Genomic DNA, 22,729 nt, shown 5'->3' with positions numbered 1-22,729 from the left:
ACGGTCCCAGTGGTTGTGGTTGGAACTACTGTGGTTGTAGTTGGCCCTACTGTTGGAGTAGAAGGTGGAGTTGGTGGGGCTGTGGTCTTAATGGTTGTGGTTAGCCCTGCTGTTGTAGTAGGGGGTGCAGTAGTAGCTTTTGTGGTTATGTTTGGATGTACTACAACTGTAGTTGATCCACCCGTAGGAGTAGGAGTTGGGTTTGGGGTTGGTGGGGTTGTGGTAGTAGTTGTTGTGGTTGGCTCTGCTGTGGTTGTAGTTGGCCCTGGTGTTGGAGTAGAAGGTGGGGTTGGCGGGGCTGTGGTCTTAATGGTTGTGGTTGGCCCTGCTGTTGTAGTAGGGGGTGCGGTTGTAGCTCTTGTGGTTGTGGTTGGATGTACTACAACTGTAGTTGATCCTCCTGTAGGAGTTGGGGTTGGTGGGGCCACGGTCCCAGTGGTTGTGGTTGGAACTACTGTGGTTGTAAGTGACCCTGGTGTTGGAGTAGAAGGTGGGGTTGGTGGGGCTGTGGTCTTAATGGTTGTGGTTAGCCCTGCTGTTGTAGTACGGGGTGCAGTAGTAGCTTTTGTGGTTGTGTTTGGATGTACTACAACTGTAGTTGATCCACCCGTAGGAGTAGGAGTTGGGGTTGGGGTTGGGGTTGGTGGGGTTGTGGTAGTAGTTGTTGTGGTTGGCTCTGCTGTGGTTGTAGTTGGCCCTGGTGTTGGAGTAGAAGGTGGGGTTGGCGGGGCTGTGGTCTTAATGGTTGTGGTTGGCCCTGCTGTTGTAGTAGGAGGTGCGGTTGTAGCTCTTGTCGTTGTGGTTGGATGTACTAAAACTGTAGTTGATCCTCCTGTAGGAGTAGGAGTTGGGGTTGGTGGGGCCACGGTCCCAGTGGTTGTGGTTGGAACTACTGTGGTTGTAAGTGACCCTGGTGTTGGAGTAGAAGGTGGGGTTGGTGGGGCTGTAGTCTTAATGGTTGTGGTTAGCCCTGCTGTTGTAGTACGGGGTGCAGTAGTAGCTTTTGTGGTTGTGTTTGGATGTACTAAAACTGTAGTTGATCCACCCGTAGGAGTAGGAGTTGGGGTTGGGGTTGGTGGGGTTGTGGTAGTAGTTGTTGTGGTTGGCTCTGCTGTGGTTGTAGTTGGCCCTGGTGTTGGAGTAGAATGTGGGGTTGGCGGGGCTGTGGTCTTAATGGTTGTGCTTGACCCTGCTGTTGTAGTAGGAGGTGCAGTACTAGTTTTTGTGGTTGTGGTTGGATGTACTACAACTGTAGTAGATCCTCCCGTAGGAGTAGGAGTTGGGGTTGGTGGGGTCGTGGTTTCAGTGTTTGTGGTTGGCTCTGCTGTGGTTGTAATTGGCCCTGGTGTTGGAGTAGAAGGTGGGGTTGGCGAGGCTGTTGTCCTAATGGTTGTGGTTGGCCGTCCTGTTGTAGTAGGAGGTGCGGTTGTAGACTTTGTGGTTGAAGTTGGATGTACTACAACTGTAGTTGATCCACCCGTAGGAGTAGGAGTTGGGGTTGGGGTTGGTGGGGTTGTGGTCCCAGTGGTTGTGGTTGGCTCTGCTGTGGATGGAGTTGGCCCCGGTGTTGGAGTAGTAGGTGGGGTTGGCGGGACTGTGGTCTTAATGGTTGTGGTTAGCCCTGCTGTTGTAGTAGGGGGTGCGGTTGTAGCTCTTGTGGTTGTGGTTGGATGTACTACAACTGTAGTTGATCCTCCTGTAGGAGTAGGAGTTGGGGTTGGTGGGGCCACGGTCCCAGTGGTTGTGGTTGGAACTACTGTGGTTGTAAGTGACCCTGGTGTTGGAGTAGAAGGTGGGGTTGGTGGGGCTGTGGTCTTAATGGTTGTGGTTAGCCCTGCTGTTGTAGTACGGGGTGCAGTAGTAGCTTTTGTGGTTGTGTTTGGATGTACTACAACTGTAGTTGATCCACCCGTAGGAGTAGGAGTTGGGGTTGGGGTTGGGGTTGGTGGGGTTGTGGTAGTAGTTGTTGTGGTTGGCTCTGCTGTGGTTGTAGTTGGCCCTGGTGTTGGAGTAGAAGGTGGGGTTGGCGGGGCTGTGGTCTTAATGGTTGTGGTTGGCCCTGCTGTTGTAGTAGGAGGTGCGGTTGTAGCTCTTGTGGTTGTGGTTGGATGTACTACAACTGTAGTTGATCCTCCTGTAGGAGTAGGAGTTGGGGTTGGGGGGGCCACGGTCCCAGTGGTTGTGGTTGGAACTACTGTGGTTGTAAGTGACCCTGGTGTTGGAGTAGAAGGTGGGGTTGGTGGGGCTGTAGTCTTAATGGTTGTGGTTAGCCCTGCTGTTGTAGTACGGGGTGCAGTAGTAGCTTTTGTGGTTGTGTTTGGATGTACTACAACTGTAGTTGATCCACCCGTAGGAGTAGGAGTTGGGCTTGGAGTTGGTGGGGTTGTGGTAGTAGTTGTTGTGGTTGGCTCTGCTGTGGTAGTAGTTGGCCCTGGTGTTGGAATAGAATGTGGGGTTGGCGGGGCTGTGGTTTTAATGGTTGTGCTTGACCCTGCTGTTGTAGTAGGAGGTGCAGTACTAGTTTTTGTGGTTGTGGTTGGATGTACTACAACTGTAGTAGATCCTCCCGTAGGAGTAGGAGTTGGGGTTGGTGGGGTTGTGGTCTCAGTTGTCGTGGTTGGCTCTGCTGTGGTTGTAATTGGCCCTGGTGTTGGAGTAGAAGGTGGGGTTGGCGAGGCTGTTGTCCTAATGGTTGTGGTTGGCCGTCCTGTTGTAGTAGGAGGTGCGGTTGTAGACTTTGTGGTTGAAGTTGGATGTACTACAACTGTAGTTGATCCACCCGTAGGAGTAGGAGTTGGGGTTGGGGTTGGTGGGGTTGTGGTCCCAGTGGTTGTGGTTGGCTCTGCTGTGGATGGAGTTGGCCCTGGTGTTGGAGTAGAAGGTGGGGTTGGCGGCACTGTGGTCTTAATGGTTGTGGTTAGCCCTGCTGTTGTAGTACGGGGTGCAGTAGTAGCTTTTGTCGTTGTGTTTGGATGTACTACAACTGTAGTTGATCCACCCGTAGGAGTAGGAGTTGGGGTTGGTGGGGCCACGGTCCCAGTGGTTGTGGTTGGAACTACTGTGGTTGTAAGTGACCCTGGTGTTGGAGTAGAAGGTGGGGTTGGTGGGGCTGTGGTCTTAATGGTTGTGGTTAGCCCTGCTGTTGTAGTACGGGGTGCAGTAGTAGCTTTTGTGGTTGTGTTTGGATGTACTACAACTGTAGTTGATCCACCCGTAGGAGTAGGAGTTGGGGTTGGGGTTGGGGTTGGTGGGGTTGTGGTAGTAGTTGTTGTGGTTGGCTCTGCTGTGGTTGTAGTTGGCCCTGGTGTTGGAGTAGAAGGTGGGGTTGGCGGGGCTGTGGTCTTAATGGTTGTGGTTGGCCCTGCTGTTGTAGTAGGAGGTGCGGTTGTAGCTCTTGTGGTTGTGGTTGGATGTACTACAACTGTAGTTGATCCTCCTGTAGGAGTAGGAGTTGGGGTTGGGGGGGCCACGGTCCCAGTGGTTGTGGTTGGAACTACTGTGGTTGTAAGTGACCCTGGTGTTGGAGTAGAAGGTGGGGTTGGTGGGGCTGTAGTCTTAATGGTTGTGGTTAGCCCTGCTGTTGTAGTACGGGGTGCAGTAGTAGCTTTTGTGGTTGTGTTTGGATGTACTACAACTGTAGTTGATCCACCCGTAGGAGTAGGAGTTGGGCTTGGAGTTGGTGGGGTTGTGGTAGTAGTTGTTGTGGTTGGCTCTGCTGTGGTAGTAGTTGGCCCTGGTGTTGGAATAGAATGTGGGGTTGGCGGGGCTGTGGTTTTAATGGTTGTGCTTGACCCTGCTGTTGTAGTAGGAGGTGCAGTACTAGTTTTTGTGGTTGTGGTTGGATGTACTACAACTGTAGTAGATCCTCCCGTAGGAGTAGGAGTTGGGGTTGGTGGGGTTGTGGTCTCAGTTGTCGTGGTTGGCTCTGCTGTGGTTGTAATTGGCCCTGGTGTTGGAGTAGAAGGTGGGGTTGGCGAGGCTGTTGTCCTAATGGTTGTGGTTGGCCGTCCTGTTGTAGTAGGAGGTGCGGTTGTAGACTTTGTGGTTGAAGTTGGATGTACTACAACTGTAGTTGATCCACCCGTAGGAGTAGGAGTTGGGGTTGGGGTTGGTGGGGTTGTGGTCCCAGTGGTTGTGGTTGGCTCTGCTGTGGATGGAGTTGGCCCTGGTGTTGGAGTAGAAGGTGGGGTTGGCGGCACTGTGGTCTTAATGGTTGTGGTTAGCCCTGCTGTTGTAGTACGGGGTGCAGTAGTAGCTTTTGTCGTTGTGTTTGGATGTACTACAACTGTAGTTGATCCACCCGTAGGAGTAGGAGTTGGGGTTGGGGTTGGTGGGGTTGTGGTAGTAGTTGTTGTGGTTGGCTCTGCTGTGGTAGTAGTTGGCCCTGGTGTTGGAGTAGAATGTGGGGTTGGCGGGGCTGTGGTCTTAATGGTTGTGCTTGACCCTGCTGTTGTAGTAGGAGGTCCAGTACTAGTTTTTGTGGTTGTGGTTGGATGTACTACAACTGTAGTAGATCCTCCCGTTGGAGTAGGAGTTGGGGTTGGTGGGGTCGTGGTTTCAGTGTTTGTGGTTGGTTCTGCTGTGGTTGTAATTGGCCCTGCTGTTGGAGTAGAAGGTGGGGTTGACGAGGCTGTTGTCCTAATGGTTGTGGTTGGCCGTCCTGTTGTAGTAGGAGGTGCGGTTGTAGACTTTGTGGTTGAAGTTGGATGTACTACAACTGTAGTTGATCCACCCGTAGGAGTAGGAGTTGGGGTTGGTGGGGTTGTGGTCCCAGTGGTTGTGGTTGGCTCTGCTGTGGATGGAGTTGGCCCTGTTGTTGGAGTAGAAGGTGGGGTTGGAGGGACTGTGGTCTTAATGGTTGTGGTTGGCCCTGCTGTTGTAGTAGGAGGTGGGGTTGTAGATTTTGAGGTTGTGGTTGGATGTACTACAACTGTAGTTGATCCACCCGTAGGAGTAGGGGTTGGGGTTGGTGGGGTTGTGGTAGTAGTTGTTGTGGTTGGCTCTGCTGTGGTTGTAGTTGGCCCTGGTGTTGGAGTAGAATGTGGGGTTGGCGGGGCTGTGGTCTTAATGGTTGTGCTTGACCCTGCTGTTGTAGTAGGAGGTCCAGTACTAGTTTTTGTGGTTGTGGTTGGATGTACTACAACTGTAGTAGATCCTCCTGTTGGAGTAGGAGTTGGGGTTGGTGGGGTCGTGGTTTCAGTGTTTGTGGTTGGCTCTGCTGCGGTTGTAATTGGCCCTGCTGTTGGAGTAGAAGGTGGGGTTGACGAGGCTGTTGTCCTAATGGTTGTGGTTGGCCGTCCTGTTGTAGTAGGAGGTGCGGTTGTAGACTTTGTGGTTGAAGTTGGATGTACTACAACTGTAGTTGATCCACCCGTAGGAGTAGGAGTTGGGGTTGGGGTTGGTGGGGTTGTGGTCCCAGTGGTTGTGGTTGGCTCTGCTGTGGTTGTAATTGGTCCTGCTGTTGGAGTAGAAGGTGGGGTTGGCAAGGCTGTTGTCTTAATGGTTGTGCTTGACCCTCCTGTTGTAGTAGGAGGTGCGGTTGAAGATTTTGAGGTTGTGGTTGGATGTACTACAACTGTAGTTGAACCTACTGTAGGAGTTGGCGTTGGGGTTGGTGGGCCTGTGGTCCCAGTGGTTGTGGTTGGCACTACTGTGGTTGTAATTGACCCTACTGTTGGAGTAGAAGGTGGAGTTGGCGGGGCTGTGCTCTTAATGGTTGTGGTTGGCCCTGCTGTTGTAGTAGGGGGTGCAGTAGTAGCTTTTGTGGTTGTGGTTGGATGTACTAAAACTGTAGTTGATCCACCCGTAGAAGTAGGCGTTGGGGTTGGGGTTGGTGGGGTTGTGGTCCCAGTGGTTGTGGTTGGCTCTGCTACGGTTGTAGTTGGCCCTGCTGTTGGAGTAGAAGGTGGGGTTGGCAAGGCTGTTGTCTTAATGGTTGTGCTTGACCCTCCTGTTGTAGTAGGAGGTGCGGTTGAAGATTTTGAGGTTGTGGTTGGATGTACTACAACTGTAGTTGAACCTACTGTAGGAGTTGGCGTTGGGGTTGGTGGGCCTGTGGTCCCAGTGGTTGTGGTTGGCACTACTGTGGTTGTAATTGACCCTACTGTTGGAGTAGAAGGTGGAGTTGGCGGGGCTGTGCTCTTAATGGTTGTGGTTGGCCCTGCTGTTGTAGTAGGGGGTGCAGTAGTAGCTTTTGTGGTTGTGGTTGGATGTACTAAAACTGTAGTTGATCCACCCGTAGAAGTAGGCGTTGGGGTTGGGGTTGGTGGGGTTGTGGTCCCAGTGGTTGTGGTTGGCTCTGCTACGGTTGTAGTTGGCCCTGGTGTTGGAGTAGAAGGTGGGGTTGGCGGGGTTGTGGTCTTAATGGTTGTGGTTGGCCCTGCTGTTGTAGTTGGCGGTGTGGTTGTAGTTGTAGTCTCACAATGCTCCACACACGTCCCCGTGTTCTCATCATATATGGGTTTATCATCTGGGCATTCAGGGTAACAACCTGTGAAAAGCACATCATAAACATTTCATCTTTGTTCTACACTTTTCTCAAATGTAAGTGTATCAATTGTGTGACAGTGTGTTCTCATAAAAATCTTACCTTCCAGTTTGGGTATACGGTTCTTACAATTTCCTTTCGGGTTCAAACACGTCTTGTAACAAGGTGTGTGGCAAGGTTTGTAATGCCAAGTGCATCCCTTATGGTGATTGTAGTAATCACAATAGATAGCTAAGAAGGAAAGACAGAAGATGTGACATGTAAATACATACTGTCACATCTATTATATATTTTAAGATAACTACATTTCTGTGAACAAAGACCCCATCTGATATGTTTTCCATTACATATCTGTTATGTTTGGGGACTGATTTTTTTGTAGGAGCTATATTAATTGTGACACATAACAGAAAACATTAATAGATAATCAAAAAAGGTAATGAATGGATGTAATATTAACAATAATATTAGATGCACACTGAAATCCACAGAGTCTCTGTATACTAGGGATGGCTCAATCCGACACTTAGGATCGGTATCGGTCCAATATTGGTCAAAAGTTCAGGATCGAACATCGAAAATAACAACTATAGCCTGTCTGATGCGATACCTAAGCCCAAATCCTCAACTTAACTTTGCGCGACATGCGGCAAACAGAGAGCAGCTGCTGCAACCATGTGTTAAGAGAACGTCGTGACAGTGAATTAGCCTAGTGCTCTCATCATGTCAGCTGTGTGGAGTTACTTTGCATGCAAGGAAGAGAAAAGTAAAACAGCCGAATGCAACTTGTGCAACGCGAGTGTCTCAAGGGGTGGCAGCAGCACTGGACGTTTCAACACCACAAACTTGATAAAGCATTTGCAGAAGCATCATGGAAAGGAGTATGAAGACTTTTTGCAGTCAACAAGTGCTAGGAAGAAAAGCATGCCATGACAGCAGTCATTGCTCATGTTGAAGTGACCAAATGAATGTCAGAAAGGAATGTAAAAGCAAGTGTTTGTGATAGTTATTTGAAGTTAGCAGTCACTTAAAGCAGCTATATGTCCTATAGTCTTCAGTGGAACATTGGGAAGAAACATTCAAGCTGGCAGTTTGCACTGATTTGAAGTTTAAATGAAGAGCTTATGGCTTGAGGCACATCGTGGGCTGTTTTATTTCTTCCTTTAGGGGACCAGAATATTTGTTGCGCAGTTTGAACATGGTGTTTTTAGAAGTCCATATTAAGCAAAGTACATCTATACAAACTATATGTATTATTAACAACTTAACAGAGGAGAAAAGAAGGTATCGGATTGTTATCGGTATCGGCAGATACTCCAAGTTGCAGTATCAGTATCGGTGTCGGACATGAAAAAGTTGTATCGGGCCATCCCTACTGTACACGGGCTGTAATCACACATTATGGTCATTAACATATTCAGTTTTACGCATTGAATGCACAATAGTAAATTTCATCTCTGTAAAGAAAAAAACTTTGCTTCAGAAGATAGTGATACTCCTTCATGTTTTGCTCACTTTATATTGTTATATTCGCATCAATTCACACTTAGAAACTCATACTAAAATGCACACAGGTTTTTAAAAAGTTTGTAAATTACTTTGAAATGCCAAGTTGATTTTTTCCTCATATAAGATTTGTGGATAGGACTGCATGTCAGGAAAATAAATAAATAAATAAATAAAATGAACCAAAAACAAGCTGCGAAGAAACCTCAAAGAAACCTCTGCAGGCCTGTGATAAAAATCCGGTGAAGGCTAGATCAGACCTGGGGGATAAAAACATTTCTAAATCATTTCTAACAGTTCATCGGTAACTGTGAAATAGAAGAAGAGTGGAATCACCAGGACTTGATTAACTAAGACTATGTGAGCATGACGACAAACTAAACTATGCAGGTAGAACTCCATACACCGTTTCTATGGAAAATTAAGCATCATCATTGTGAATACCCTCTCTACAATAAAGAGGCATAGCAGTGGCACATCATGCTTTGTTTTTTTCAGCAGCAGGGAAAGGCAGACTGAGCAAAACATACAGAGATTCTTAAAGAACACAAAGTGCAGCAATTTGAGACAGGGGCGACAAGCAAAATATACAGCCAAATAAATGCAAGAGTGGATTTAGGACAATTTCTGAAAAAGATATTTTAAATTGGTTTTTATGGGTTCCTGACTCTAAACACTGTAGGGATAAAAACACACACATCTCTGAATGTTTAAATGTTGGAGTCATGATCATTTAGGCAAACCAAAACGGGGTCCTGTGCCAGTTAATAAAAAAATAGATAAATCAAAACAAAACAAAAAACATTCTTATACTAGAAAGTATTTTACTTACGACAGATGTCTGGAGATCTCCATGCAACACAGACACCGGCCTCATTACAAGCTTGGGCATAAGCTGCAACAGCTGTGCAGAAACATTCACAGTCTCCTCCAGTGTCGCAGGCGCATGAGTCTTTCACGCAGTTGTCATGAAAAGGACGTGGATCTACCTGTTCAGTCAGCCCAAGAGGAAGATTGATTTTTTAACTATGTTTTTAATGCTTTCAACAATGGCTATTTATTTGATAGACAACTCTGTCATTACCTTTTTGTGGCAGTCTTTGAATGTAACTCCAGTTATGATTCCGCACATCATTTTTGCCCAGTGATGTCGAGTGGATGTTAATTCACAAGGGTTGATATTAACTTCCACATCTGGGCAAGTGCTGGACACTTTCCAGCTGTTTCCAAATTGTAATGGGTTGCTCACCCCTATCTGACCCTGGAGGGTGAAGTCATTCTGTCCATCGCCATCAAAATTTCCACACAGTCCACATAATTGTCCCTGTACAGTGATTAAAAAGAATGGATGAGTCACTGGCACAACTCCTAGCATGCTGATAAACAGAGTATTGAATGTGTTTATTATAATAAATGCTACATTGGTCTCATTGTTGTCTCAAACTGCTAAACAAGGTAGAAGAAAATTATCAGCAACAAATTAAAATGCTATGCTGCACAGAAAATCTCTAAAGAATCAGTTTTACAAGTTACAAGAATTACTGTGACTCACGCTGTGCTGTGGCTCCACTATGATGCGAACAGTTGTTTTGCGATCCCATATCACTGAGAGACCAATGTCTGATTCTAGGACCAGATACGAGGCAGCCTTCCTTATGCTGTATGGAATCACGGAGCCATTTCCCAGGTTTACCTCTTCATGGTGCCCCTTTGTTAGCTTGATTTCTTTTTGCTGCAGTGTACACAAGATTTCTTTAGTTTGCATTGCAATATTAAAATCCTGTTAGCTGATTTAACTGTGCTGAATATTTTAGGCCCAGATCAGATGTGTATATCAGGTCTTACCCCGAGCTGAATTCGGACAGTTTTGGAGCACGTGGTGCCTGAACTTCCACATGGAACATTTTCTGTAAAAATTCCAAAGTTGTCCAGTACTGTTTTGTTGCCACATTTGTTCTTAAAAGAAAAAGATTAATTAATCAATTTGTGTGTTCAACATTTTTTAAAACTCATGTAGAAAATTACATAAAATAAGATAAACATCCCCAGGAGAGAACTGACAAATCATTTGTCATTCATATTCATTACTATATTATTAGACATATTCATTTTGATTACTAAATGTACACAGTTGAAACTTATTAGGTAGTTTCTGTATATGTATTCTTCAACTGATAATTTTAATTTACCTTGACAGCAACATAGGAACAATGTCCTTGAAACGCATAAGTTTTCTGATCAAATGTAGTGTAGTGACCACTTCCATAAATAATGCAAGTTCCAGGGCATTTATTCTGCGTGCAGTCCCACTTTCCACTTTTGCAGGTGCTACATGTGTCAGAAACGGTTAAATATAATAATATGTTAAGAATACTGCAAGTACAACAAGCAGACAAAACTCATAATCATCGTATCGCTCTCTAGATTCAAATATGGCCATACCAGGTGTTGCACTGGTCAGGAATTTGTGTTCCAGGGGCATATAGATCTCCATCATGCTGACATGGACATTCACTTTCTTTCACACAGAGACCTTTGCCATCATCAAAGAGGCCACTAGGACACTGACAGCCAGGTTCACACTCTGTGGAGTCCTGGGAGGACAGAAAGAGGGGATAGCGATAAAGAATATATTGCTATATTACAGAAAATTAATGAATGACTGAACTACTGCGTGTGTTCACCATTAAATTCAGAAACAAATATTAGACAGAGATACTGTATTTGACACTGAGAAGAAACAGCAGCTTACACAGTTATTGCTGTCTAGATTCAAACAAGTCTGAGCACACTGTCCAAGTTCTCCCGTGCTAGCAGTAGAGCAGTTGACAAACACTTTTGGATAAGTGCACTCTGTAAGGAAAGCAGAAGCTTTTGATGTATTATTGTATCTAATACACAGTATTTCACTCAATTTCTTGTTGTGTGAAAAAAAAGAGATCAGCAAAAAACTGACCTGATGTGTGCAATCTCGAAGAACGGCAATGGAGCACTCCACTTGTGCACACACTGGAAAAAGACACCAAAGATATCAGATGCAGCACAAAGTATTTAAAAATGTACTTTCTGTGAATCTGACATACTGCACACATTACAATACTGCTCTGACTTGAACTGACTCACCAGTGCTCGTCTTTGATGGTAATAGAACTCCCTGGCCTAATGTAGACGTCGTTATGGTAACAAGGACATTTTTCCATGGGGACACATATGCCGTGTTCATTTAGATAGTGACCCTCAGAGCAGGAGCAGCCATCCACAGGCAAGAAGTCAGAGGTGCAGCTCTGCTGCGTTGAGCCCAATGACTGACAAGTCAGCTGGCATCTCTGATGCTTGTAAGCGAAGGTCTGAGAATCTGGGCAGCTGTTTGAGTATTTATCTGTTTTGTAGACAATGTGAAGATGGATACTTAATAGGTTTATGACTATTTATGCAAACTCCAGAAACCGTTACTCAGCTCTACTTTAATATAATGAAAGGTACCCTTACCACACACGCTGTCCCTCCAGCCTGTCAAGAACACTCCCTTTGATGCACAAGCTCGTGCGTAAGAGGAGAAAACAGCACAGAGGCAGTCTTCGCTCTTCTCACAGTTACAACTAGCATATGTACATCGCTGCAGAAGACAAGACACTTTTACAAAATTGCAGTCCCATCAAATTCAGTGAAAGACAAAGGTTCTGCTGTACCTTGTAGTACATCTCAGGATCCACCACTGAATGGCACTGTGCAAAGACACTATCTGGACTTTCTAGCAAGGCACACCAATGTTTGGCGTACAACTCTGACAAAGAAAAAACAATATTTTTTTATTGTCCATGTCATTTACAACTCACAGCCATCTAGTTATCATGAATAGAACACTCCCAGAATATTAACTAGTGTTTAAATCATCACACTTGACTAACAAAAGAAAACCTCCTTAAAACTACCATTTTCCACACTGAGGGAACAGGGGTCATCAAGTCTTTCCGGTCTGTCCGGGCACATGAGGTTGGCCTTCCAGGAGTTACTAAAGGTTGCTCCAGTTCCCTCCACAATTCCCTGAGGAGTCCTCATGTCGTCAGACAGGACCATGTTGTAGTCCCCACATAAACCTGGAGAAAAGATAAACATCACAATTATTAGGATAAAACAGAAATAAGTTTGCCAGCGCTTACATACAGCCAGCCAAATACTGTCTGAAACTGGCAAGAAGAAAAAGATCCTGATATTTTCTGTTTGTCACTGTAATGAGTAATGTTTTTTTTTTCAAAGAAAACATCCATCCATTTTCTGCCAGAAGCTCAGTCAAGATAACCTAGTAACATTTTCTATCACCTCAAGGGGGATCCTCTTAGGTCAGATGATAAATGTAATGTCTACTCTGAGCTCCTTCAGAGGTCTGAGCTCCTAACTCCATCTCAGAACATACTGATGGCTGTAATCTTTGTGGTGTGTTTAAACTACATATGTATGACTACTGTTGTATTTAATTTGCTATTTTATGTGGGTTTTTTTTCAATTTTCCTTAAAACTATACGCTTCTGCAACACTGCAACATTCCCCACTGGGGGATAAATTAAAGGATTGTCTTATCTTAGAGTAAGTACTAATGTAATATTTTTGTAATTTAATAACAGCAAAGCTTATTGTTGAAAGAACTGTAAAACTCACCACGTGTCTTTGATCTGTAGCTCTGCTCCAGTCTGACATAAACTTGCATGATAGGAACGTGCTGGATCTGAATTTGCAACCCAAAACTTGTTTGGAGCAATATGTGAAAGGATGAAGGGCGGAATATGACGACATCTCCTTTAAACAAAATCAAATAGATAATCAGTAAGATCACCATCTGATACCGCAGGATAAAGAAAAACTGACAATAACGTTTTAATCAGTTTCCTATTTTCTAACTCACCTGCGCTGTACGGCAAACTGATGGTCTGCGTATTCTGCTTTACTTTGCCATCAAAAGTAAACACTAATGCCTGAATAAAAGCAGAACCCATCATGAGAGTGTTGCAGATATCAGGGTGCATTAAAAATATTACTACAGTATTAACTTACATTGTTTCTGTCATTGTTCAGCAGGAATTTAACGTTCTTCAGACAAGTGTCAAACTCTTGGTTTACACATGGAACCAACTGGACCAGGATGGTAAATGCTGGGCTCGTGCCATCCTGAAACATCCAATTCATAGTGTTCATACTGAATCCACATTGGTTTTGGTTTCATCAGAAGATAGTTATGTCTCATATGACATTCACCTTGCTTTCCACCTTTGCCAGGGTGTAGTAACAGTCTCCATGGAAGGTGAAAGTTTTCCCATCAAATGTTGTCACATGTGAACCCTCTTCAACTGCGCAAGAAGCAGCCATTTGTAGGCTCTTACAAGCCCACCTACCCTCAAAACATGTACTGAAAAACAACCACAAATAAATCATTTATCTTATTTAAACACGTTGGTTCACAACAAACAACACATCCTGTTTACATTATGAAACCTTTAACATACCATTCCTCTCGGTCCTGTGTGTAAACTTCACCAGAGTTGTAGATTTTGTCATATTTGCACTGACATTCAGACTGAGGAATGCACCCTCTCGTGGAAATATCATCATACACAGTTCCTGAAGCAGAGAGTCATAAAATTACAATTATGGCTAAAAATAGCATAATGAGTAGATCGAAACTCGTATTTGTAGAGCACAGGGTTTGAGTTAACCAAATATTTTCCGTCATTGACCGTTTTTTTTTTTTTTTTTTTAAACGGTTACGGAAAAATCTGAAGACCATGACGAGTGAGCATATTAATTGGCTTTTGTAGTGTAAACCCTGGATCTTTCCAGGGATTTTGATCATTCTGAGTCACTGATAGCAGTGGAAAAAATTATTTGGATCCGGCTCATTGAACCGGCCACCAAAGAAGACTCAAGAATCTAAACGTCTATTTAACCGGCTCAGTTGAGTCCTACCACATTTGACTGATATATAATCAATAAACTGCGCCATTCAAACATCTTACATCTCACTCGGCAGAGAAACAAAATGTACTACCTGACTTGACCACTAGCAACTAAGCTACTAAGAGCAGGGAGTCAACAGCCACTCACTCGGTCGGCAGAGAAACGAAACTTAACCAACTCAGGGATCATTCTCATGTCAGAGAAAACACAAATGCTCTTAATCTGTTGTCACCTATAGTCAGTCTAAAGACGAAAAAGAAACAGACCGTATTTTAAAATTTATACCATTAATCACAGACAAGAATGTCTGTTTTCTTCTAGACTTTCGTAGTGACCTCATTATTTTTTTTTTTTTTTGCACAGCCTAATTTTGAGCTTTAGGTTTAGGCTTATGTAAGATACTTGATATGATTTTCAGTGGCTATGTATCAGAACTGATAAATGGCAATAACAGGTAACTGTAGTAATCCGTTCTTAGGTGTTTACTATGCTCAAGTCACTTGAGTCACTTGACTCAAGTGTTTCCAGGCCATTTTGGGTCAAGTGACTCAAGTTACTTGAGCATAGTAAACACCTAAGAACGGATTACTACAGTTACCTGTTATTGCCATTTATCAGTTCATTGTGATCATGTAAACGTGGCCACCGAAAATCATATCAAGTCGCATACATAAACCTAAACATAAAGCTCAAAATTAGGCTGTGCAAAAAAAGTGAATGAGGACAGGGTCACCACTACGATAGAGTATTTTATTTTCTTATGGCGTAAATTGTATGTGGAGTGGATGCAGAGTAGGCTGTTAATTCACTCACACCAAGCTTATAGGCAGTATAGTTAACAACAGGAAGAACCCCCATAAGCAGGAATCCTTTTATGAGCTATGAGTTAAGGTTAGCAGTCGATTAGTTTTGGTTTGGATCCTCTAGCAGTCATGAGTTAGGTGCACGTTACTCTGCCGAGTGAGATTCAGTATCATAACGTTACTCGCAGTCTAGAAGAAAACAGACATTCGTGTCTTTCTTTGTGTGATTAAAGGTCTAAATTATAAAACATGGTCAGTATTTTATCGTCTTTACATTGGCTGTAGGCGACAATTTGGCATTTGTGTTTTCTCTGAGATGAGAATGGCGCTTCACTAGCCCACTCACTCGGCAGAGAAACGAAACTTATCCCTGCTCTCGGTTAAGCACGAGTAGCTGTTATGAATCGGTTAAATTTCGTTTCTCTGCGTACTGTGTGTAAGTGAGTGAGTGGATAAGTTTGCTAGTGGTCAAGTCGGGTAGTACATTTTAATTCCACTGAGCCGGTTAAAGAGACGTCCAGATTCATGATTCTTGAGTCTTCTTTGATGGCTGGTTATATGAGCCGGATCCCCAATCTTTTTTTTCCATCGCTACTGAATATTAATTAAAAATGAATGAGAATTAAATACTATTGAACATGTCATTATTATCATGTAAAAAAATAATAAAGTGATGAGTAAAAATAGATTATGACGGATTCTTATGACCCTGTCAGTTAAAATGACGGACAACGAAAAAGTGTAGCACAACCTCTGGTAGAGTACTAACCAGAAGGACAGAAGCATCCGTCCATTTTGTGTTCCTCACACAGTGACCTTGTATCTTGATATGAGCACGTATCCATGCAAGGGGAACCGCTTTCTTCATACACCATGTTGAATGGACACTCCTTACCTGTGAACAAGGCATGTGGTACAAGAATTAAAACATTTTTGCATTAATTCTTTATCCATTTAAATATTTTTTTTTCTTTAAGTAACAAAAATTGAATACTACTTTTTTATTCAGTGAACAATGAAGTTGTTTTTCACCAAGGTAATTAATCCACCCTCATAATATGAAATGGAAAGAGAGAAAAAAAACACGTTACCACAGAACTGAGATGTCCTCCAGTTGGGAGGTTGTCCTCCTGCATGGGAACACTGTCGAGAGAACTCAGACAAGGTGCTGCAGACACAGAAGTCATTTGTTTTGTTGGTACAGCTGCACATGTCCTGCACACAGGCCTGGATGTAAGGTTCAGGGTCAATCAGATTGGTGCAGGAGCTCCAGGACTCATTACGCAGCACCTCATTACAGGTGGCTTGCTAGGAGGGACAAAAGAGAAAGTTTAAGAAAGGCAAAGTTACTTTGTAACTAAATGTTTTTATTACTGGAAAATAAACTCATAAACTCACAAACTCGTTGCATGACTCCGACACATTCACAGCTCCTTCTTCTTCACCTTCATAGAGGTCCTCACATTCAGAATTTGGATGGTGGACTTTGTGTTTGTTGCCGAACTCAATGGGGCTGATTCTGCGATCTGAATGCATATATGTAATGGTAGTCATAGTGTTAAATGGCAAAAACAGTAGATTACAGGTGAAATGAATAAATATATCGAGTCATTAACTAGATGTACCAGCGTGAATGAACTCATCGTAGACTGGTACACCATTGAAGTCTCCACAAAGTCCACAAGTACGATTTTCATATTCACGATCAATTTCCACCTAGAACACACAGAAAGAATAATTGTAGATAAGTATAAATGTTCTAAATGTACCATAATGCACATATTAAAATTTATTGTAGGTGTCCTTTGGTTTTTACCATGACTGCATCTTCACCGTTCCACATGACAGTGATGCCAACTTTGGACTGGAGCTTGATGTAAACCGCATTCTTTTCTACTTGTACCCCTGCCTGGTAGTGTGGCAATGTGACACTGTGAAAAAGACAAGTTTTATTCTAATGCACAAATAACAGAGTTACTTTCGCAGGCTATGTTTTATTTCATTTTATTAACTCACGGCACGTTGTTCACAGTCACTAGACTCCAGCTGAGGTGGAATAAAACGTCGTTGATGGTGACCACCACATAACTGACAATAGGCTGCCCATCATTTTCCTTCCTCTTTATGTGCACTGAGAACTCCTGGAAGGACCCATGGCAGTCAGAGACGAGGTTGTATTCACACATACCAGGAAACTGGTACACATCACCATCGAAGGTCTTGAAGTGTTCTCTGCCCCATGTGCTACAAATGCTGCTGACATGGTTGGGAACTGGGAAAAAAATTTATGTAGATACCAATTAGACTTTACTAAAATGATACTGGAGAAACTGTAATCATTAAGTAATAATTAACCTGAATAATCAAACTATCAAAGTATCCATATCTATCTGAGTCTTACCCAGCCTGGCTTGGACATCACTGACGCTGGTAACAAACAAAGCGAGGAAACATAACCACACAGAGCTCCACCTCATCTTTGCCACTGTGGGCTTGCTGTCACCAAAGCTGGTAATAGTCAGACTGCACTTGACAGCCCTTTATATATTTATGGACTGCTCAATTTTTTGCTCACACCCACCTTCATAGCTGGGCCTGCAGTTTCATAGCCTAGACCTGGCGAACACGTGCTGAATGGATGTCTGACGCCTTTCTCATGTCCTGTATACACATTTCTTACATCCTCCTTATCTCTTGAATGAACAATTGCACTTCAATTACGAATACAAATTTCCAGAAGAGTAATAAAATGATTTTCTTGACAGTGTCTCGGAAGATTATTTAGCATAAATTATTTAGTATAAATGAGGCCCACTGTTGCTGTTAGAAAATTGTAAAGAAAGTACAGATCTCATGATTGGAGCCTGTCATTGGGGGAGAGGTGGGGTACACCCTGGACAGGTCTCCAGTCTATCGGAGGTCTAACACAGAAAGACAGACAACCATTCACACTCACACCCACACCTACGGCCAATTTAGAGTCACCAATTAACCTAATGAGCATGTCTTTGAATGGTAGGAGGAAGCCGGAGGACCCGGAGAGAACCCACGCAGACACAGGGAGAACATGCAAACTCTACACAGAAAGGCCCAGTCGGCCCATGGATTCGAACCCGGGACCTTCTTGCTGTGAGGCATCAGTGCTAACCATCTGTCCATTATGCTGCCCCGTCATCTTTTCTGTATTATATAAATTAATTAATATTAATGATTTTTAGTCTAGTTTTGCTTATCTTTTTGGTCAAAAACATAAAATGAAACAGTGCCTCCTTCAATAAATAATCCAAAAATAAAAATGAAAAATGTACTTGAAGTACTTGTGCTTGAAGGAAGGTACTTGAGATGAGCTTACATTTTATATTTGTTCACCGGGGCACCAGCAGTTTCTGCGTGATGAGCTCCTGTGGTCGAGTGCAAATAAAAGTTTTTCTTTGTCTTGTGCATAACACTTCATAAAATGTGTACACAGGTGCCAAATGGCATTTGGCACAAGTGCCAAACGGTTTTCTATTTGGCACCTGTGTACAAAAAACTGAGCACACCTTAACAATCCAAACAAAGGTCAAAATATGTCAGGTAATGCGATGACTCTATTCCATTTTGTTCTTTTCTGTCCACCGAGGACAGGATGTATAACCTAATCTCTTATTCTCTTCTAGTCATTGTCCAGCTTTCCAAACGTGGTTTAAGGTACACGTCACTAGAATACTTTTACATGGCGAGAAACAACAAAAGAAATGTCCTTTTGCTTTCTTGATATGATCAACAAAACGTGTACACTTTTAATAATCAAACACACACTAATAATCAAAATGTATGTTTCTGTTATTGACAACCATAATTAATAGCAACAAAAAAACAATAACAGTACGTGTCTAATCAGTTCAGTATATATTTAGGTGACACATGGACTGAGTTGAATCTTTTTATCTTATCAGTAGATAAATACTTTCTCTACAGTGGTTACAATGGTTAAATGAAGAAAAATCACTGAATGTCTTTACGTGCCCATGTTATGAACAAGCCTCCTACCTCCTAGCTGTAGATTCAAAAGACATGGTCTGACTTTCCCTAAAGGTTTCTTGGCTGATTTGAAGTATCAGGTGATGGCAGCATGTTGAAAATATTGTAACTGTACTCAATAATAAAATAAAATATAATTTCTTTGTAAACTATTTGGAGTTTCCTTCTTCTGAGTTTTGGGCTCAGACCACTTTAACCTAGACTAACGTAGCTTACCCACAACAGATGTGTGGATTTTTCCATGACCTGATCTCATTACAAGCCTGAGCAGTCATCAGATGTTTCTGTCTGGTCTTACTCTGAGTTGAATTCTGGCAGTTATGGAGCATGCAGCACCTGTAGTTGCACATGGGACATTTTCTGTGATAACCTCAAGCTTGTCCTGTACTATCTAATGACCACTTTTGTTCTGAAAAACTATACACAACAGAGATCAAGAGAGAAAGATGGAAATGCACAAAACAAATCTTTAAAAGAACATTTAAGCTGACTTGTTTTAACGCACATGTCCGCATGTTATGGATGAATAATAGCAAACAAAGTGAAACATATTATGACAGACTTTTAATCTTTGATGTTAAGAATAATGCGAAATCATGTCTTTGAATTTCAGATGAAGCCCAAGGATGAAACAAGAATACACATAGCATAGGCACAATGTCCTTGAAACCTGTGTAGTGACCACCATAAATAATGCAGGTTCCTGGGCATTTTTTGTTTGCACTCCCACTTTTGCAGTTACGAAATATGTCTAATTAACATATGGTCATACCAGTTGTTTCACTGAATTTGTATTTGAGTGTCATAAAGACTCACATCATGCTGACATGGGACATTCATTTTCTTCCACAGAGGAACCATCAACACGGGTACTTGTTCACAGCATGTATAGTCCCAGGAGAATACAATGATCACAGTAATAATAAAAAAAAAAATATATATTAAATTAGTTAAACTTATCTACTTGGTAAAATACAGCTTTTTTTAGTATCTGGGAAAACACACTATAAACAAAAAGTTTTATTAGGAAACATTTCAAACATAATGTTTTCAAGCCATCAACATATGAATGGAAAAGTTATTAAGTTCAAAAGCAAATGTACTAGCCGGTGTGATGTTATATAAGAACAAACATTTTATTTTAACATTGATAAAATCTACATGATGGGAGAGTCTGAGCAAAGCCTTCTCCACCACATCCAAATATTCTCAATGGGGTTAAGGTCTGGACTGTGTGGTGGCTAATCCATGTGTGAAAATGATGTCTCATGCTCTCTGAACCACTCTTTCACAATTTGCGCCCAATGAATCCTGGCATTGTCATCTTGGAATATACCCGTGCCATCAGGGAAGAAAACTCCATTGATGGAATAACCTGGTCATTCAGTATTCAGGTAGTCAGCTGACCCCAGATCATAGCACTGCCCTCACAGGCTTGTACAGTAGGCACTAGGCATGATGGGTGCATCACTTCATCTGCCTCTCTTCTTACCCTGATGCTCCCATCACTCTGGAACAGGGTAAATCTGGACTCATCAGACCACATGACCTTCTTCCGTTGCGCCAGAGTCCAATCTTTATGCTCCCTAGAAAACTGAGGCCTTTTTCCAGTTAGCCTCACTGATTAGTGGTTTTCTTAAGGCTACACAGCTGTTCAGTCCCAATCCCTTGAGTTCCCTTCACATTGTATGTGTGGAAATGCTCTTACTTTCACTATTAAACATAGCCCTGAGTTCTACTGTTGTTTTTCTTTGATTTGATTTCACCAAACGTTTTCAGTGATCGCCCATCACGATCAGTCAGGATTTTTTTCCCAACCACATTTCTTCCCCACTATCCTTCCAGTTTTTAATAATGCATTGGACAGTTCTTAACCCAATTTTCGTAGTTTCTACAATCTCCTTAGATGTTTTCTCTGCTTGATGCGTGCCAATGATTTGACCCTTCTCAAACAGACTAACATCTTTTCCACAATCACAGGATGTGTCTTTAGACATGGTTGTTTAAGAAATGAGAAGATACTCATTGCCTCAGTTGGGGTTAAAAAACTTGTTTCCAGCTAAAAGATAATCACCCATGCAGGAATTATCCAATAGGAGGCTCGGACCTATTTGCTTAGTTAAATCCAGGTGGCAACTTTTTTTTTTTTTTTGGCCAGGCAGTGTTGCTGTTAGATAAATCCATAGTCTTCCTGGAGTTACTGAAAGTTCCTGCAGATCCCTCAACAATCCCTGAGAAGTCTTTATGTGAGCTCTGCTGCCCATCCAGTTGGGAGGTTGTCCTCCTGCATGGGAACACTGTCGAGAGAACTCAGACAACGTGCAGACACAGACGTCATTTGTTCTGTTTGTACAACTGCACATGTCCTGCACACAGGCCTGGATGTAAGGTTCAGGGTCAGTCAGATTAGTGGAGGAGCTCCAGCATCTCATCACAGGTGGTTTACTTGAAGGGACAAAAGAGATGGGTAAGAGCTGCAAAGTTATTGCTTGATTTATTGTTAAAGCTAGCTGGAAAATAACTCACAGACTCCTTGCATGGCTCCAGCACATTCACAGCCTCTTCTTCTTCTTCATCTTCCTAGGGGTCCTCACGATCATCATTTGGACAGTGCACTTTGTGTTTGTTGCCAAACCCATTGTAGTATGACACATCACTGAAGTCTTAATAAAGTCCACAAATATGATATGTTCATATTCAGGATTCGCCTAAAACACACAGAAAAGTTTTATATTTAAAAACTAAAGACTTCATTGATCCACAAGAGAAATTGCTTGGTCACAGTGCAACAGATGCACATAAGAAACACTCTTGAGAACCACAAGTAAAAAGAAAAATAGGTGAAGATGGTTACAAATAAAAAATAAAATATAAGTACAAATCTAGTAAAATAAAATACAAGTCAAAATGATAATGCACTTCTGGTTTAGTTTTTAACATGACTGCATCATCACCACATAAAAGTAATGTGGTAAAGACTAAAGTTGATAGGTGAAGATGATTTCATAAAAAATGAAACAAATAAATAAATAAATAATAAAAAATAAAGTAAAAATTAGTAAAATAAAATAAAACAGTAGGTGGTTAGCACTGATGCCTCACAGCAAGAAGGTCACCGGTTCGAACCCATGGGCTGGCTGGCCTTTCTGTGTGGAGTTTGCATGTTCTCCCTGTGTCTGCGTGGGTTCTCTCCGGGTACTCCGGTTTCCTCCCACCATCCAAAGACATGCTCATTAGGTTAATTGGTGATTCTAAATTGGCCGTAGGTGTGAGTGTGAGTGTGAATGGTTGTCTGTCTCTCTGTGTTAGCCCTGCGATGGACTGGCGACCTGTCCAGGGTGTACCCCTGCCTCTCGCCCGATGACAGCTGGGATAGGCTCCAGAAGACCCCCGCGACCCTTAACAGGAATAACCGGGTATAGAAAATGAATGAATGAAAATAAAACAGTATTAGTAAAAAAATGTATAAAATTTGCATATGAACAAATGTACAAGAAATAGAGACAGAAGTAAACATATATTATATACATAGGAAACAGTGCAAAATGTGCATTAACATTAATAACATGGAATCATCTGTTGCAGAAAGGTGAGTTGTTGTACAGCTGGATAGAGTAGGGTATGAATGAAGTCCTGTAGCTTTCACTGTGGGAGTGGAGCTGGATTAGTCTGATGGAGAATGAGCTCCGCTGCCCCTCTAGTCTGGTGTAGTGGATGTGATAGATTGTCCATGATAGAGAGCAGAGTGTCCTCCTTTCCCTCACTGACACAAACGGGGCGCTCGGAACAACAGACTGGTAGAAAGTCACCAGCAACTTGCTGCATACATTAAAAGACCTGAGCTTCCTCAGGAAGTAGAGTCTACTCGGGCCCTTCTTGTACACAGCATCACTAAGAAAAATAAAGCAGTTGATTGAACAGCACTTCACAGTAGAGATGGAAAACAACCCAAAACATCATG

General features: G+C 42.8%; 1 protein-coding gene across 1 annotated transcript in view; it reads right to left on the bottom strand.

Annotated features, from left to right (window-relative positions):
- LOC311496197 (mucin-5B-like) overlaps positions 1 to 17,222 on the bottom strand; it is a gene marked incomplete at its 5' end in the record, with an annotated part of 34,624 nt that extends 17,402 nt beyond the window's left edge. The window contains 21 exons of the mRNA XM_084555959.1: positions 2,348 to 2,431; positions 3,650 to 3,733; positions 6,379 to 6,490; positions 6,590 to 6,718; positions 8,826 to 8,982; positions 9,078 to 9,419; positions 10,527 to 10,587; positions 10,950 to 11,002; positions 11,683 to 11,777; positions 11,926 to 12,090; positions 12,894 to 12,963; positions 13,043 to 13,156; positions 13,244 to 13,394; positions 13,492 to 13,606; positions 15,515 to 15,640; positions 15,837 to 16,053; positions 16,144 to 16,271; positions 16,371 to 16,461; positions 16,562 to 16,676; positions 16,762 to 17,017; positions 17,147 to 17,222. Coding sequence (XP_084412085.1) covers positions 2,348 to 2,431; positions 3,650 to 3,733; positions 6,379 to 6,490; positions 6,590 to 6,718; positions 8,826 to 8,982; positions 9,078 to 9,419; positions 10,527 to 10,587; positions 10,950 to 11,002; positions 11,683 to 11,777; positions 11,926 to 12,090; positions 12,894 to 12,963; positions 13,043 to 13,156; positions 13,244 to 13,394; positions 13,492 to 13,606; positions 15,515 to 15,640; positions 15,837 to 16,053; positions 16,144 to 16,271; positions 16,371 to 16,461; positions 16,562 to 16,676; positions 16,762 to 17,017; positions 17,147 to 17,222 — 2,741 coding nt within the window. The remainder of the gene's footprint in view (positions 1 to 2,347; positions 2,432 to 3,649; positions 3,734 to 6,378; positions 6,491 to 6,589; positions 6,719 to 8,825; positions 8,983 to 9,077; positions 9,420 to 10,526; positions 10,588 to 10,949; positions 11,003 to 11,682; positions 11,778 to 11,925; positions 12,091 to 12,893; positions 12,964 to 13,042; positions 13,157 to 13,243; positions 13,395 to 13,491; positions 13,607 to 15,514; positions 15,641 to 15,836; positions 16,054 to 16,143; positions 16,272 to 16,370; positions 16,462 to 16,561; positions 16,677 to 16,761; positions 17,018 to 17,146) is intronic.
- Positions 17,223 to 22,729: the final 5,507 nt, after the last annotated feature.

This window comes from Chelon labrosus, assembly GCF_963514085.1.
Source record: "Chelon labrosus genome assembly, chromosome: 11".
In the NCBI taxonomy this organism is placed as follows: domain Eukaryota; kingdom Metazoa; phylum Chordata; class Actinopteri; order Mugiliformes; family Mugilidae; genus Chelon; species Chelon labrosus.
The sequence above is the reverse complement of the archived record's forward strand: the minus strand, read 5'-3'. Positions and strand labels throughout refer to the sequence as shown.